Source organism: Ambystoma mexicanum, chromosome 11 (genome assembly GCF_040938575.1).
Source record: "Ambystoma mexicanum isolate Mex_15411 chromosome 11, UKY_AmexF1_1, whole genome shotgun sequence".
NCBI lineage: Eukaryota > Metazoa > Chordata > Amphibia > Caudata > Ambystomatidae > Ambystoma > Ambystoma mexicanum.
In genome coordinates, this window is record NC_090934.1 from 861,154,980 (window position 1) to 861,171,214 (window position 16,235).

The following is a 16,235-nucleotide window of genomic DNA, read 5'->3' on the forward strand; positions in this document are numbered from 1 at the left end:
TAGCTCCTACGAGCCACGTAGTGCGTGTGTGCTGCACCAATGGAGGGCCAGCACTACGGCTGCCGTGGCCAGTAAGGCTTGATGCCGGAAGGCATTTCAGCCTTGCCAAGCCCACGCCAGCCGTAGTGCCAGAGACCTCGCCAACGTTCCAGCTAGCCTGCCTTCCAGCACGTCCGGTAAGTGGTCTGTTTGTTTGTGTTTCTGTGTCGGGTCTGTTCTGGTGTATGTTTGTGTGTATGTTTGTGTTGTGTTGAGATGCGGGGGTGGGTGTCGGGTGTGCACGAATGTTTGTTTTTGTATGTTTGTGTTGTGTATGTTGAGATGCGGGGGTGGGGGGGCGTCAGGTATGCATGAATGTTTGTTTTTGTATAATTGTGCAGTGCTTGTTGAGATGCAGGGGTGGGGGGTGTCGGGGTGTGCATGAATGTTTGTTTTTGTATGTTTGTGTTGTGTATGTTGAGATGCGGGGGTGGGGGGTGTCGGGTATGCATGAATGTTTGTTTTTGTATGTTTGTGCAGTGTTTGAGATGCGGGGGTGGGGGGGTGTCGGTGTGCATGAATGGTTTTTTTTGTATGTTTGTGCAGTGTCTGTTGAGATGCAGGGGTGGGGGGGTTGGGGTGTGCATGAATGTTTGTTTTGGAGTATAAGTGCGGTGTATGTTGCGATGCAGGGTCTGTTTGGGTGCATGCTTGAGAGTTTGTATGCTGTGTTGGGGGGTGGGGGGTTTGGATCTGTATGGGTGCATGTTTAAGAGTGTGTGTGCTGAGTTGGGGAGTGGGGGGATTCAGGTCTGTATTGGTGCATGCTTGAGAGTTTATATGCTGTGTTGGGGGGTGGGGGGTTTGGGTCTGTATGGGTGCATGTTTAAGAGTGTGTGTGCTGAGTTAGGGGGTGGGGGAGGTCAGGTCTGTATGGGTGCATGCTTGAGTGTGTGTGCTGAGTTGGGGGGTTTGGGTCTGTATAGGTGCATGTTTGAGCATTTGTGTGCTGAGTTGGGGGGTGGGGTTTCGGGTCTTTATGGGTGCATGCTTGAGTGTGTGTGCTGAGTTGGGGGTGGGGGGTTTGGGTCTGTATGGGTGCATGTTTAAGAGTGTGTGTGCTGAGTTAGGGGGTGGGGGAGGTCAGGTCTGTATGGGTGCATGCTTGAGTGTGTGTGCTGAGTTGGGGGGTTTGGGTCTGTATAGGTGCATGTTTGAGCATTTGTGTGCTGAGTTGGGGGGTGGGGTTTCGGGTCTTTATGGGTGCATGCTTGAGTGTGTGTGCTGAGTTGGGGGTGGGGGGTTCGGGTCTTTATGGGTGCATGCTTGAGTGTGTGCTGAGTTGGGGGTGGGGGGTTCAGGTCTTTATGGGTGCATGCTTGAGTGTGTGTGCTGAGTTGGGGGGTGGGAGGTTCGGGTCTTTATGGGTGCATGCTTGAGTGTGTGCTGAGTTGGGGGGGTGGGGGGTTCAGGTCTGTATGGGTGCATGCTTGAGTGTGTGTGCTGGGGTGGGGGGTTTGGGTCTGTATGGGTGCATGTTTGAGAGTTTGTGTGCTGAGTTGGGGGGTGGGGGTGTTCAGGTCTGTAATGGTGCATGCTTGAGTGTTTGTGTGCTGAGTTGGGGGGTGGGGGTTTGGGTCTGTATGGGTGCATGTTTGAGTGTGTGTGCTGAGTTGGGGGTGGGGGGTTCGGGTCTTTATGGGTGCATTCTTGAGTATGTGCTGAGTTGGGGGGTGGGGGGCTTGGGTCTGTATGGGTACATGTTTGAGTGTGTGTGCTGAGTTGGGGTGGGGGGTTCAGGTCTGTATGGGTGCATGTTTTAGAGTTTGTGTGCTGAGTTGGGGGGCGGGGGGGTTCAGGTCTGTATGGGTGCATGCTTGAGTGTTTGTGTGTTGACTTGGGGATATCGAGTGATTGGCTCTGTATGGGTGCATGCTTGAGTGTTGTTTTTGTGCTGTGTTGGGGGGTGGGGGGTTCAGGTCTGTATGGGTATTGGTTGGGGGTGGGAGCCATGGGGCATAGTGTTTGGTTGGGGTTGAGGAACATGGGGCATAGTGTTTGATTGAGGGGTGGGAGCCATGGGACATAGTGTTTGCTTGAGGGGTGGGGGCCATGGGGCATAGTGTTTGGTTGGGGGTGAGGGGCCATGGGGCATAGTGTTTGGTTGGGGGTGGGAGCCATGGGGCATAGTGTTTGGTTGGGGGTGAGGGGGCCATGGGGCATAGTGTTTGGGTGGGGGTGAGGGGGCCATGGGGCATAGTGTTTGGTTGGGGGTGATGGGGCCATGGGGCATAGTGGTTGCGTGAGGGGTGGGAGCCATGGGACATAGTGTTTGGTTGGGGGTGATAGCCATGGGGCATAGTGTTTGGTTGAGGGTGAGGGGGCCATGGAGCAGTGTTTGGTTGGGGGTGAGGGGGCCATGGGGCATAGTGTTTGTTTGGGGGTCGGAGCCATGGGGCATAGTGTTTGGTTGGGGTAAGGTACATGGGGCATAGTGTTGCATTCCAAGAGTGAACCTAATAATAAAGCTAAAACAGGCACAGTTAGGAGATGTACATCCTTTGCTTTTTGAGGAAACCTGACTCAATGAAGGCCATACTCCTCTTGGGCAACCCAAACAGCAAACTATAGCAATCCAAAATAACGGAATGTCCAATCAAGGGTCAATAAAATATATATATATAATTTAATTAAACAGACGATATACAATAACTAAATAGAAATAAATTATAACAATAGAAAATGTGTAGTACAAAATGTACGTGTGAAATACAAATAAAAATCGTTACCCCTCAAAAACATATTCTTTTTCCATGTGTTTAATACAAATTGGGGGTTGAAAAAGCCTCCTGCCACGCCCCGCCTACCGCCCCGCCCACATTTACTTTTTGGCCCATTATAGCCATCATGTAAGGTACTTTCGGCCCTCTGTCAAAATCAGTTGTGCACCCCTGCTCTAGAGTGAGGTTGTTATCCATCAGGACCCCTAGGTTTTTTACAGTTGATGATGGTCTGGTGTGGTGCCGAGCTCTCTTGGCCAGGGGATGTAGTTGATGTCTCCTCTATTTTTTGAGACAATCATTATCTCTGTTTTGCCTGGGTTGATTTTGAGATGGTTGAGGTTCATCCAGTTGAATATGTCACGAAGGCAATTCTCTAGTGTAGTGTTTTCTTCTCGGTGTCTTGTATGTTGAAGATTATTTGAGTATCGTTGGCGCAGTTGTAGCAAGTGAGGCCATGTTTTTTGATGAGTTTGATTAATAGGTACATGTAGAGGTTGAATAGAAGCAGGGAGAAGGATGATCCTTGTGGTACTCCGCACGTGGAGTCTCTAGGTTTGGACTTAAAAGGTTTCATCCATATTGTTTCTGTTCTGTTTGTTAGGAAGGATTTGATCCATAGTAGGGCATTGTCTGTTATCCCTAGTCCTTCTAGTCTCTTTATGAGGATGGCGTGGTTGACAGTGTCGAAAGCTGCGGACAGATCAAGGAGAATCAGGGCGCTACTGTTGTCCGTGTCTGCGTTAGTTTTTAGGTCGTCCCATATTGAGAGGAGAGCTGATTCTGTTCCTCTCATTGGTCTGACACCAACTTGTGCCTGGTCTAGTAGGCAGTGCTCTTCTATGAATTCTTGGGTTATTTTGTAGACGTAAGTTTCTAGTAGTAAGGCTATGTAGGGTATGTTGGAGATGGGTCTGTAGTTGGATAGGTCCTCTACGTTTCCTGTTGTGTCTTTGAGTAGCGGCTTGATGTAAGCTGATTTGAAGGCCTGTGGTACTTTACCTGTTGAGATTGAGAGGTTGAGGAGGTTCTTGTGGTATTCCATTGGGGTTCCTTGTTTGAGAATTGTTTTGTATATGTCCGGGGTTCAAGGGTCTTCAGGAGAGTCTGATTTGTTTTTTTGGTTTACCAGTTTGACGAAAGCCTCAACTGATATTTCTGGGAAGTTTCGTAGCTTGTTTGCGTGTTCCTCGTCGGTGTTGGTGGGGTTTGAGCTGTGATCGCTTGGTCTGTTTTATATGGTGTGTTGGATGGAGGTTATTTTGTTTTTGAAGTGATCTCCGAGGTCATAGCAAAGTTTCATCGATGGATTTGGCGTGTTGTTGCAGCACGGTGGGTTTTTTATTTCGTTTATGATTTTGAATAGTTCTTTTTGGGCGTTTGGTGCTCTGAAGATTCAGTTGTCGTAATGTTTCCTCTTCGCTTTTTTTATTTCCTTTTTATATGAGCGGATCTGTTGCAGGAATTTTAATTTGTTTGCAGTAGTGTTGTTGGTCCTCCATTCAGATTCTAGTTTTCGTTTTTTTCTTTTCATGGCGTTGAGTAGTGATGTGAACCATTTTGCTGTTGTTTTCTTACGTGATCTTTGGCGATGTCGTCTAGGGTTGTTGCGTTCCAGGTATGGAGTAGGGCAACTTTTTTGTCTAGGTCTGCTTCTTCCATGGTTGATGCTTATGGTTTACTGAGTTCTAGGAACTCGGTTAGGTTGGAGATTTTTATGGTTCTCCAATTTATTTTCATCAAGGTGGTTTTTCTTGTTGCTTTTTTGTTGGAGCGGTCGTTGTGATTATGAATGGAATGATGGGGTGGTCGCTCCAGAGTATTTGAATTGGGGGTGCCGTGGTGATGAGATCCTTGTTGGCGAAGATTGCGTCAAGTGTGTGCCCTGCTGAGTGGGTTGCCTTTTGACTAGTTGTTGTAGATTCATGGCTGCTATTTGGGCGGTTAAGGATTTTTGTGTGGTTATGGTTTCTTCGTTGAATCAGATGTTGAAATCTCTGAGGATGATCAGATGATTGTACTTGATGGCTAGGATGGTGATTGCTTCCGTGAATGCGTCTATGAAAGTCGCGTCATAGGTTGGTGGTCTGTATATCAGTATGAATTTCAGGTTACTTCTGGGGTTTACTGAAAGTCGTAGTATTAAGGATTCGCATTTATCAATGTTTAGTGGATCTTCCATTTTGATGGCCAGTTGTTCCATGTGGATGATCGCTAGTGCCCCCCCTCTTTTGCATTTCCTGTTTGCTTGGATGCATTTGAAGTCTTCAGGTAGGCAGTTGTTGAGGGTGATCATGTAGTTGTTGTCTAGCCATGTTTCGGTTACAAATAGGATGTCTATGCCTCTTTCTTATAGGAGGTCGTATATTTCGGTTGCATGTTTGGACATTAATCTTGCATTTATTAGGTTACAGTGGATTCTCTGGGTGTGATTTTGTTTTGAGGTTATTTGTTGTTCAAGTTTGTAGTTGTCTGGTCGTGGTGTTTCCACATTGATGTTGGTAGGATGAAGGACGGCGACGGCTGTTTCTTCATTGAAGTGGTCCACTAGGTTGATAACAGAGCTGATCAGTCGTGGTGTTTCTGCTGTTATGCTGCTCGGATGAACATCAGCAATGGTTTCTTCATTGAGTCTGATTATAGGGTGGGAGGTAGCATTGCTGGTTGTCGGTGCTTCGCCGTATTGTGCGGGATGTAGTGGAAATCGATGTTGCCCCTCTGTTCTTGTGATGTAAGCGGTAATGGGGTTGGAGCCCTCCCACTCTTGTTGAGTGCTCCCATCTTTTTTTCAGGTGTTTCGGGAAATTCTTTGTATGTCTCGAGGTTTCCGTGTTGAGGTGTCAGTGTTCCGTGGTTGTTGCGAGGTAAGGTGTGAGGTATAAGGATTTTCCTCTTGCAGATTTTGTTTTGGTTTTGGCTGTGTTCGGCGTGTTCCAATGGGGCTGCTTCTTCTGGGTTCTGTCAGTGTTGTGTGTTTGCGTCTCTTGTTGCACAATCTTGTTCTCTTTCTCAGCTTCCTTTCCTGGGTCGGGCCATTTTCCAGTTTAAAGTGCAGGCGTAGTAAGGTAGTTGGTCCTCTATGCTGTGTTGTGCAGGTGCAGTGATCTCGATTTTTCATTCTCTGGTTACGCTGGGGTGCTCTCTGGCTCAGTCTGTCATTTCTGTCAGTGGCTAGGGTGTGTTTCCTAAGGTTGCACTATCAGGGGGGTTAGGGAGTTAACGGTCTGGTGGAATGGGGCTTAATTGAGTTAGGTAGTGATGGGTTTTCGGGATTGATAGAGTACTGAACTAAGCACAGTTAGATTATTTTAGAGACCTCTATAGTGGGAGAGAGGCCTATCAGTGCAATCTAAACATCATTTAATGCAATTTGGAGACAGAACCCCTGCTAGATTTGAGAGATCTGTATAGTGGGAGAGAGGCCTATCAGTGCAATCTAAACATCATATAATGCAATTTGGAGACAGAGCCCTTGCTAGATTTGAGAGACCTGTATAGTGGGAGAGGGGCCTAACCATGCAATCTAAACATCATACAATGCAATTTGGAGACATAATCCCTGCTGGATCTGAGAGACCTGTATAGCGGGAGAGAGGCCTAACCATGCAATCTAGACATCATACAATGCAATTTGGAGACAGAACCCCTGCTAAATTTGAGAGACCTGTATAGTGGGAGAGAGGCCTATCAGTGCAATCTAAACATCATTCAATGCAATTTGGAGACAGAACCCCTGCTAGATTTGACAGACCTGTATAGTGGGAGAGAGGCCTTACCATGCAATCTAAACACCATGCAATGCAATTTGGATATAGAACCCCTGCTAAATTTGAATGACCTGTATAGTGGGAGAGAGGCCTAGCAGTGCAATCTAAACATCATACAATGCCATTTGGAGACAGAATCCCTGCTAGATCTAAGAGACCTGTATAGTGGGAGAGAGGCCTATCAGTGCAATCTAAACATCATACAATGCCATTTGGAGACAGAACCCCTGCTAAGTTTAAGAGACCTGTATAGTGGGAGAGAGGCATATCAGTGCAATCTAAACATCATACAATGCAATTTGGAGACAGAATCCCTGCTAGATCTAAGAGACCTGTATAGTGGGAGAGAGGCCTATCGGTGCAATCTAAACATCATACAATGCCATTTGGAGACAGAACCCCTGCTAAGTTTAAGAGACCTGTATAGTGGGAGAGAGGCCTATCAGTGCAATCTAAACATCATACAATGCAATTTGGAGACAGAACCCCTGCTAAATTTGAGAGACATGTATAGTGGGAGAGAGGCTATCAGTGCAATCTAAACATCATACAATGCAATTTTGAGACGGAACCCCTGCTAAATTTGAATGACCTGTATAGTGGGAGAGAGGCCTAACCATGCAATCTAAACATCATGCAATGCAATTTGGAGACAGAGCCTCTGCTAAATTTGAGAGACCCGTATAGTGGGGGAGAGGCCTAACTATGCAATGTGAACATCATACAATGCAATTTGGAGACAGAACCCCTGCTAAATTTGAGAGACCTATATAGTGGGAGAGAGGCCTATCAGTGCAATCTACACATCACACAATGCAATCTGGAGACAGAACCCCTGCTAAATTTGAGAGACCTGTATAGTGGGAGAGAGGCCTATCAGTGCAATGTGAACATCATACAATGCAATTTGGAGACAGAACCCCTGCTAAATTTGAGAGACCTGTATAGTGGGAGAGAGGCCTATCAGTGCAATCTACACATCACACAATGCAATCTGGAGACAGAACCCCTGCTAAATTTGAGAGACCTGTATAGTGGGAGAGAGGCCTATCAGTGCAATTTAAACATCATACAATGCAATTTGGAGACAGGACCCCTGCTAAATTTGAGAGACCTGCATAGTGGGAGAGAGGCCTATCAGTGCAATCTAAAACATCATACAATGCAATTTGGACACGGAACCCCTGCTAAATTTGAGAGACCTGTATAGTGGGGGAGAGGCCTAACCACGCAATGTGAACATCATACAATGCAATTTGGAGACAGAATCCCTGCTAGATCTGAGAGACCTGTATAGTGGGAGAGAGGCCTAACCATGCAATCTAAACATCATACAATGAAATTTGGAGACAGAACCCCTGGTGAACTGTAGGGGCCTGTTATAGGTCTATACAGAGGAGGGGGGTCTGTGCCTAGCTAGATTGTACAGTATTGAATAATGATTAGGTTTGTGGGTGGGGGAAAGAGATGCAGAGGGAGGTAATCACCTTCTGTACTTTGGGTTTGGTAAGTAGCTCGGAATCTAGGGATGAGTAGTTGCTCTTCTCCCGACCCCGGCCACTCCTACCTTACTGGTCCTTGTAGATGATGGTTGACGGCTGGCCACTGCTTCCCCTGCGGACACCTGCTGACACTTCTTGGAGCCGCTTCTGTTGGTGCCGCCCTTGGCGTTAGGGCCCTTAGCCGCAGCGCTGCCCTGGGAGAGTCAGTTATGACCTAGATGGGGGACCAATCAGTGTAAGGGGGCGGGCTGAAAGGCGGGCTTAGGGTAGGGAAACACGGAAGGGAAACGAGCTGGACAGCAAGGCTGATGGGGCTGCACACGGGACTGGGGGGGCCTCTGAACTGGAGAAATGAAGGTGAATTAGAGGCCTAGATGGTCACACACTCACCGGCAGGCTTCCAGACAAAAGCCAAAACTGCTGGCTCTGCCAATGCATATTGAGAATTGGGGTTGAGGTGGGGTACCATGCTCAGAACAGAGGGGCAAATTGTTTCAAACGCACATGGTGTTGGCCAATCAGAGCCAGGCATCATCTTTCAAACTTCACAGGCTTTTGTTCATCAGGGTTTCCTGGCAGCACTGGGATGTGGGATCTCCTCGGTAACAAAACAGATACAAACACTCCCCATATGTGGGCCGGGTAATTTCTGCAGTTGGCAGGGGCAGGTCCTGCACCATATGTGATCGCATCCAAGCCTTCCATTTCTACAAGCAGTTCTTTTACAGAAAGGATGGTAGGCTGCTGGGGTCCTCTGGATTCTGAGGGGGTGGCCACTAGGCCACTAGGTACCCCCGCCCCACCCCCAGGTACAGCCAGCTTGAAACTACAAAAATAGAATATTTCCATAATCCGGTACTTTCATCCTGTTTCTCATACAAAGTAAGGCCCCCATGAAAAACGGGGTACGTGCCGTGACCGCAATCCTCTGGAGGTGGAGGTGTGGGCGACTGGTGGGCAGGCATGGTGCCCACAACATGATTTCTCACACTGTTGGGCTCTGCGGATCAGAGCCCGAAGGGTATACAATGGGTTACAGGGTGATCCAACAGTGTCAAAGGGGGAACGTGATGAGGGAATATTTGCGGTGCATTGCAGCTGAAGGCTTTTAGTCTCACCCTCTGCTCAGTGCATGGACTCCCACCGGATGTGGAAATAGAGGCGTGGGGACTTGTCATGAAACTCCAGTGCTTCTTATCAGCTCCAGCTGGTTTCGATTTATCCTGGAATCAGGCCGGTAAATGCCACAAGAAGAAGGTGGGTGTTGCAGGAGCCCATGCTGGCTTGGCAGCTGCTCCTGGGCCAAGGAAGACGGGGGAGGCTGCAAGGCTCTGAGATGAGGACATGGGTGAGGTACAAGGAGGTGATTTATAGATGTGAGCCTTGCTAGGAGAGGCAAGGGAGGGCTGGGCTGAGGCCGGCTGTTGGATTGCAATGGCAGTGAGCAGCATTTTCCATAGGAAGAATGTGCTCATAATGGAGAGCTCTAGGTCAGTCACTGGGGGGATTTGCTTGTCCATTTCTTGCTTCTATTTATGCATAATTCCTCTATAAATGATGTCACTTCCTGGGACGCCATCCTTCAAATGTCACGTGACATCATTTGTGATTGTTGCGTTGGAATGTCCCTTTCACTACCCATTTTGGTGAATTAGCATCATTGGGACACTATACCTGTAAGAAAGGCTTGCACTAAGTGTTAGGAAAGATTTCTCTTTACTGCGCCTTGCCTTCCAATTTTATGGCCCACCAAACGTTTTGCTTTTATTTTTGATCCTGGCCTGTACTTAAGCTTCACTACACTGTCTTTTGCTCATCTATTATGGGGAAACTGACATGTTTGGGCTGCCAACGTCGCCATTCTGTGTTGAGGCCTGGAACTTGGGGAATCCTCATCTTGACCTACAAGACTTACCTCAGTGAAATCTCAGAGCCCTAGCGTCGCACTCTGCACTCGGAATATGTTCCAGGTGAGAGGCAACCTCTTCTGCACTTAAACCAGACCCCTGATAGACTGGCCGTTTTTTTTCCCGCTCCACTGCACTTCTTGTCTGTGCACTTGCACGACCTTGAATGCACTAGGCCTAGCAAAATTGCTTGTCCTGTCCTCCCTGTGTTCCCTCCCTAGCTTGGTTGCGCCTGGAACACTTGTGCACAGGCACATTATTGATGATGACCTATCATCATTCAATATGAATGTCGCCAGGCCTAGCACAGTAGTTTATTGTTCTGTATGTCCTTTCCCCCACTCTCCCTCCTTCTCTCCACACTCCTTGTCATGTACTTGTACTATCTGGCAAGTCGTTAGGCCTAGCACGGATGCCTATTGATTGTTTGCTCTTCCCTTCTCCCCCTCTCTTCTCTCCTTCCCTCCTGTCATGCACTCGCACTAGTAGAAATGCTGCAGGCCTAGTATACTAGTTAATTTTGTTAGATCCTTTGGAAACTTCAAGGCCTAAGAATGACTACTTTTTTCCCTTGTTCCCTTCCCACCCTGAAGCGCTTTGAAGCACTTCACTTGTGTATAAGCGCTTTACAAATAAAAAATGACAATTACAAGGGGACCCGAGATAGGAGGCAAAGTCTGACCGTGACATGTGAGTCCCTTTGCGTGGCCGTGCTGCAGTGACCACCATCCAAAAACACTTACCTGAGTCGAGTCCAGTCCTGAGAGAGGTTCTGCATCATGTTTTTCTACATTCTTCATCCGAGAGTCCTTGCACCAGCTAAAGACACCAATCGGATGTCTGCTCGAACCTGCAACCCCTGCGAATCAAAGACTGAGGCTGACAGCGGGAAAAGCAACTTCATATCTTCTTCTATCAACCTGTCAAGTCCAGGGAAGAATGGGAGTAGGGGGCTGAGTTACTGTGGTTCTTACCTGCCCCTCAAATCCCTTTAAAATGTTCCTAACTTTTATAAAACTTTTGCTATACTTTGGCTTTGCCACTGCTTGCTCACGCAAGCCTTCCGAAAATTGGGGCCACTTCTATTTGTTAGAATAAGCTGTCCTCTAACCCTTGGAACCGTTCACTGGACCCCAGAGACCCTACCATCATTTTTTCCTGCATCACAAACTGTGTCAGAACGTTTCCTGAACTTTTGGGCATAAGGCCCCAGACAATTTAGGGAAGGACGTTTGAAGATAAGGTTAATTCTCTGTGGACCAGTGGTGCATACACTAATCTGTACTTTCTTTTACAGGGGTTTGATTTGTAATATGCCGTACTCTAGTGGCTGTATATGTGTAATCTATTATTAGTATTGTTTGATACTTCTACCTCTTAGGAGTCATTTTTCATAGTGATATGTGGCCATAAATAAATAACTATTTGGATACATACCAGCTAAGTGTAATCTGTGATTCCCACTGTGTGTACTCATTGTGGACCCTTTACAAGCTCACCATCTCTTGAGACTTAGCCTAGACCTCTCGTCACTGCTACCTTGAACTGGTTTGGCTACAGCTCCCAGAGTTGTCCATGTCACAATATAGGTTGGCCTTCCATACATCTGTCCACCGGGCCAGAGTATAATAAATCAGTCCTAACACTAAGATCTCGCCTTCCGTGGCTCATGGGAGCCACGGAACGCGAGTCACTCTGGTAGCTTTTAGGAATTTCTGCTACCAGCTGAGGCTCATCTTAGTTTTCCTTAGGCTCTGAATTCATTTTACTGGATGTTTAGCATCTCACACATGCAGTGCTTTAGGAGAAGGGCCAAAACCTGACACAAACTGCCCAGCTCCTCCGTGACCTACTCCGTCACATTATTGAACAAGTAATATAGAACGCTTTAATTCATTGTTTCATTGTTTTGTTGGGGATGGACTAGGCCGGGTCAGCATCTTAACCCCATAACAGATCCCTAGGTGTCACTTAAGGCCTTCTAAAATAAGACATGGTGATTTACATCCAACAAAAAGTATTGCATGTTGCAATACTAGGAGACATTGTGGCAGCAACTGCAATAAAAATGCAGTACAATATTCATTCTTAGGTTGGAGAGGCAGCTCCAGATATAGCATGTGGTAGAGGGACCAGCACCGCTTGGCTGAAAGGGAGATCAGTGTTTCGCCTGCAATTCTGGAGAACAATTGCGTAAGTGTGTATTGCCATGTTTTAGGGTCACTGACAAAGAATGGCGATCAGCGATTTTTTTCCATGGTCAATCATGACTGCCCTTAATTAGGCTATAATAGGAACCACTGGCTTCAGGTGACTGCATGCCTTTGAACATCGTGAGATTTTTGTTAACCAAGTAGCTCAGAAAGCAGGCTGTGCATCACGTGTGGCCTGACCCAAGAGAGTAGAAACGTAATACTAGGAGAAAGGGCGCAATATGGTGCAAAGTGGCAACAACATGTTGCCTGAGCAGTGCTTGGTGCATGGTGTAACTACCTAGATCAGTAGTCCCTAATCAGGCAGCCCCAATCCAGCTGTCTTGTAACTCCAATCCATGAAGGCTAGAATGGCTTGTCCAGATTCCAACAAGTTAACGTTTCACAGCGGCTTGTCCTCTTCTTCATCCCTGCTGCAGGCCGATGCCGACGTACAAGGTGGATGCCGACAAGGGGTTCAACTTCTCGGTGGGAGATGATGCCTTTGTGTGTCAGAAGAAGAATCACTTCCAGGTCACAGTCTACGTCGGCATGATTGGAGACCCCAAATACGTGAAGACCTCCGAAGGGCTGAAACCATTGGAGTGCTTCTACCTGAAACTACATGGTGTCAAGGCAAGTTGTGGGAGAATGCGGAGAGGGGAGGGCGGGGGGCATGGTTACTTCTGTCTCAAGCACCGTCAAAGTAAATGGCTTCACTGTATGCGATGAAGGAGAATTGCTGATGATCCTTGAAAAACTGAGCATGAGAATACCAGGGTCCCTGCAATGAGGGAAGGGGTGAAACGCCTGGACAAAAAGATGGGGCGGTGTCTGGGAACCCCTGGATCGGAGAGAATGTCATACACTTGTGGTCAAGAAATTCCGGGTGCCTGGAACCCAAAGAGTTTGAGAGGGAGAAGGACTGAAAGATTGTATTGAATGAGTTAGATGGGACTAGAACGCACGGTGGAGAGGATGGGAGATTTGCCTGATACCCAAGAGTGAGATTTAGATTGAGGTTGGGAGTGGTGTCAGAAAATAAGCGTTGGAGAGAACAAGGTAGAGAAGACTATACCCCCAAACCGAAGGAAGAGAGGAGTCAGAGGGCCTTAGAGGAGGGGTCTGCAACCTGTGGCTCTCCAGCTCTTTTGGACTACAGCTCCCATGCTCCCACCCCATTGAATATAATGGCTAGAGCTGATGGGATTTGCAGTCCAAAACCAGGAAAAGGAGAGCCAAAGGTTGCAGACCCCTGTCCTAGAGTGAGGGAGATAAAGAGGGACTAGAACCCCAAGAGTGAGAGGTACCTGAAAGCCTGGAAGGATAAAGTGAGTTTTGCTTAAACACCTGACGAGAGCTGTGAGGGCCTGACACCTCAGAAGTGAGACATATTGGTGCTGCAGCGCATGAGTGGAAGTCAGGGGTGGACTGGGAAGCAAAAGAGGCCCAGGAAATAATGTTCAAAGTGACTCCAAGTTACAAATTTTCAGCAAGCCCAATCCTTTTCCTATGGGAACATTTGAAAATACCACAGAGGACCAGGGTGCAGAGGCCCACTGGGAAATGTACAGAGTTCCCTATGGGCCAGTCCACCACTGGTGGAAGTCTGATCTCTTCTCCATTCTGTAATAAATAAAGGCATTACAGAAAGGGGAGAGCTGCAGACATCAAAGGGAATGATTGCCATATTGCAGTCAACATAAGAGAAGTTCTCTTATATCTACAAACACACTCTCAGTAAAGTCAGGAGGTATCTTTCTAGTATTTAATAGATAGAACTGTTGCAAAATGTATACTACAATAGGAAGCGTAAAGCCATGTAATTGGTTTGGCCACCCTAACATGTGTAAAATAGATATGTTAAACATGACTCAGGAATACAGATTTATGGGCTGGGCCACTCTTGATATCCAACTATAACATAACAGGTTTATTTGTAGAGCGCATGTTCACCCCAAGAGAGACATCTTGGCGCTATTGACCGATAACCGGTGTTTATGGTTACCCATTTTAAGATAAGACTGTAACCTTCACCTCTGTGCTGAACTATATGTCTGTCACCAATCTCTTATGAATAAGCTGAACCATACGCCTGTAACCAATCTCGTAAGAATAAGCGCCTAGATACCTTTGAGTTTTGTGCTCTCTATAAATGGCTAAATAAATAAACGTAATGTCACTCTTTTTATCTACCTCGGAAGGATGAAGGGCTGAGTGGACCTGCCGGGGTGCGAACCTGTGGCCATGAGGTCAAACACAGGTACCTGTAGTGGATGCATTAGTCCACTGAGCCACAGACACAGACCCAGCTAACGATTCACAATGCGGCACAACCTCAGCAATGAAAACCGAGCAAAATAACCTAAAGAGAGGTAGAAATGATCAAGGTTCATAGTTTGCTTAAGTAGGTGAAGTGATGCGGTGGGCACAATCCGAGAAAACCCCTTTAAGATGGCTCCTTGAATACAGTCGCTCTATTGGGACCTTCAAGAAACGTTTGAGCTCGGTCCATCCTCAGAGCCACTTGCCGTAATTAATGAGAACAAGCAATTCAGGAATCTTTTCGGTGCTGTTTTCTGGACACAGCACCAGATACTTGTTAATGCCTGGTTAATATGTCAGATGTTGTATGTTGACATCTGTTAAATGATGCTTTGTACAATTCTAGTTGCTTGTATAAGGAGTTAGGGGTGCAAAGGTTGCTTCAGAAAGATGAGAAGGGACCGTAGGAAAGTAAAAAGGGAAAAAGAGGGATCTCAGGGGGTCTGTTCGGGGAAACCTCTTATTTCTGAGTGGGGTCCAAGACTAATACCGACAGGCGCACACGCATCGTGAAGCACTGTACCTCCTAACAGTCGAAACATGTTGACCATGAACTAAAACATATACGTTTTTCCGCTGATGGTAGCTACGACCGCCGTTTGGCAGAACCATATCTTTTCACAGATTTTTCAGAGTCAGCCAGTCTGCTTTCTATGTTTGTTTACCGTCATGCTCCTGGAGTGACGTGCAAGATGGTTGTCTAAATACTTATCTCATATTTTCAGGGGGATGCTGGTGGATGATCCCAGAAGTGATTTGCCATTGAAACGTAAATTATAGGACAAGCAAATCGGCGCTTTTGAGGAGACGAGCTGAGCGTTTCCAGAAAACCTACAAAAGGAGGCTCACTTTATACAGTTGGATCAGTTTGTCAGCCCTTGAGCGTAGTTTCCCCAATGAGTTTTGCCCATGTTCTGATTCCAATAATTCGCCTTTTAATGGTGATAACTTCAAACGAGCCGCCAGGAGTTGTATTACTTAAAACACGCGGTATCTAAAACATAGCCATTTGCAGGAGTCCCCCTTTTCGCCCCTGGTGATTTATTTGTCTCCTCTAGAATGTGGGGTGATTAGAAATGAGGGCCCACACCGCCTTGACATCGCCCACCGAGAATCAGGAGGTTGTGTAAGCACGAGGTATGTCCAAGGATTGGTCCAGGGTCATGTGGATTAGGACCCCGGGTGGTACAGTTTGCACCAGCCTGATAAGTGTGCATGACTGGTTAGGCCCAACCAGACTGGCCCTGTGTACAAGATTCTGCCATGCTGGCATTTTAGAGACATATCTTGCAAGATAATTAAAGCGAAACAAATAGTAGATTTCGGATTTTACACTCATTTGCAAAGATGACACTTTCGGCCTCATTATGAGGTTGGCGGTACAACCCTCCGGTAGCCGGCAGGTTGCCGCCAGCCCTATGACACCGTTTCTGCCGCCTGACATCCCAGTGCTACCGGGATATCATAGGCAGCGGCGGAACAGTTATTTCCCATTACCATGGAGTCCACTAGGACTCCATGGGAAACCTGAAGCATGGTCACCATTAGTAACGGTGCCGGTGCTTCAGTGAAAGGTATGCCAGTATCGGCCTGAACTCCTGGCAGGTCAGGCCTGCTGGGAATTCCGTACCCTTGCCGTAGACTCTTAGTTTGGCAGTCCGGAAAGGCTGCCGGTAGCAATGTACTGCCAAGCTTGTATTGAGGCCCTTTGCCTCAGATGTGCAAAAGCAGAAATTGACCTTTTGTTTTGATTGGCATGTCTGACGGGTCACACCTGGCACAG

The 16,235-nt window shown here is 47.2% G+C and overlaps 1 protein-coding gene across 1 annotated transcript in view; it reads left to right on the forward strand.

The window, feature by feature from the left end:
- The window catches only part of MYRF (myelin regulatory factor), a 568,116-nt gene that overhangs the window by 386,564 nt on the left and 165,317 nt on the right, over window positions 1-16,235 (forward strand). The window contains exon 8 of the mRNA XM_069623888.1: window positions 12,568-12,763. Within this exon, the coding sequence (XP_069479989.1) occupies window positions 12,568-12,763 (196 nt within the window). The remainder of the gene's footprint in view (window positions 1-12,567; window positions 12,764-16,235) is intronic.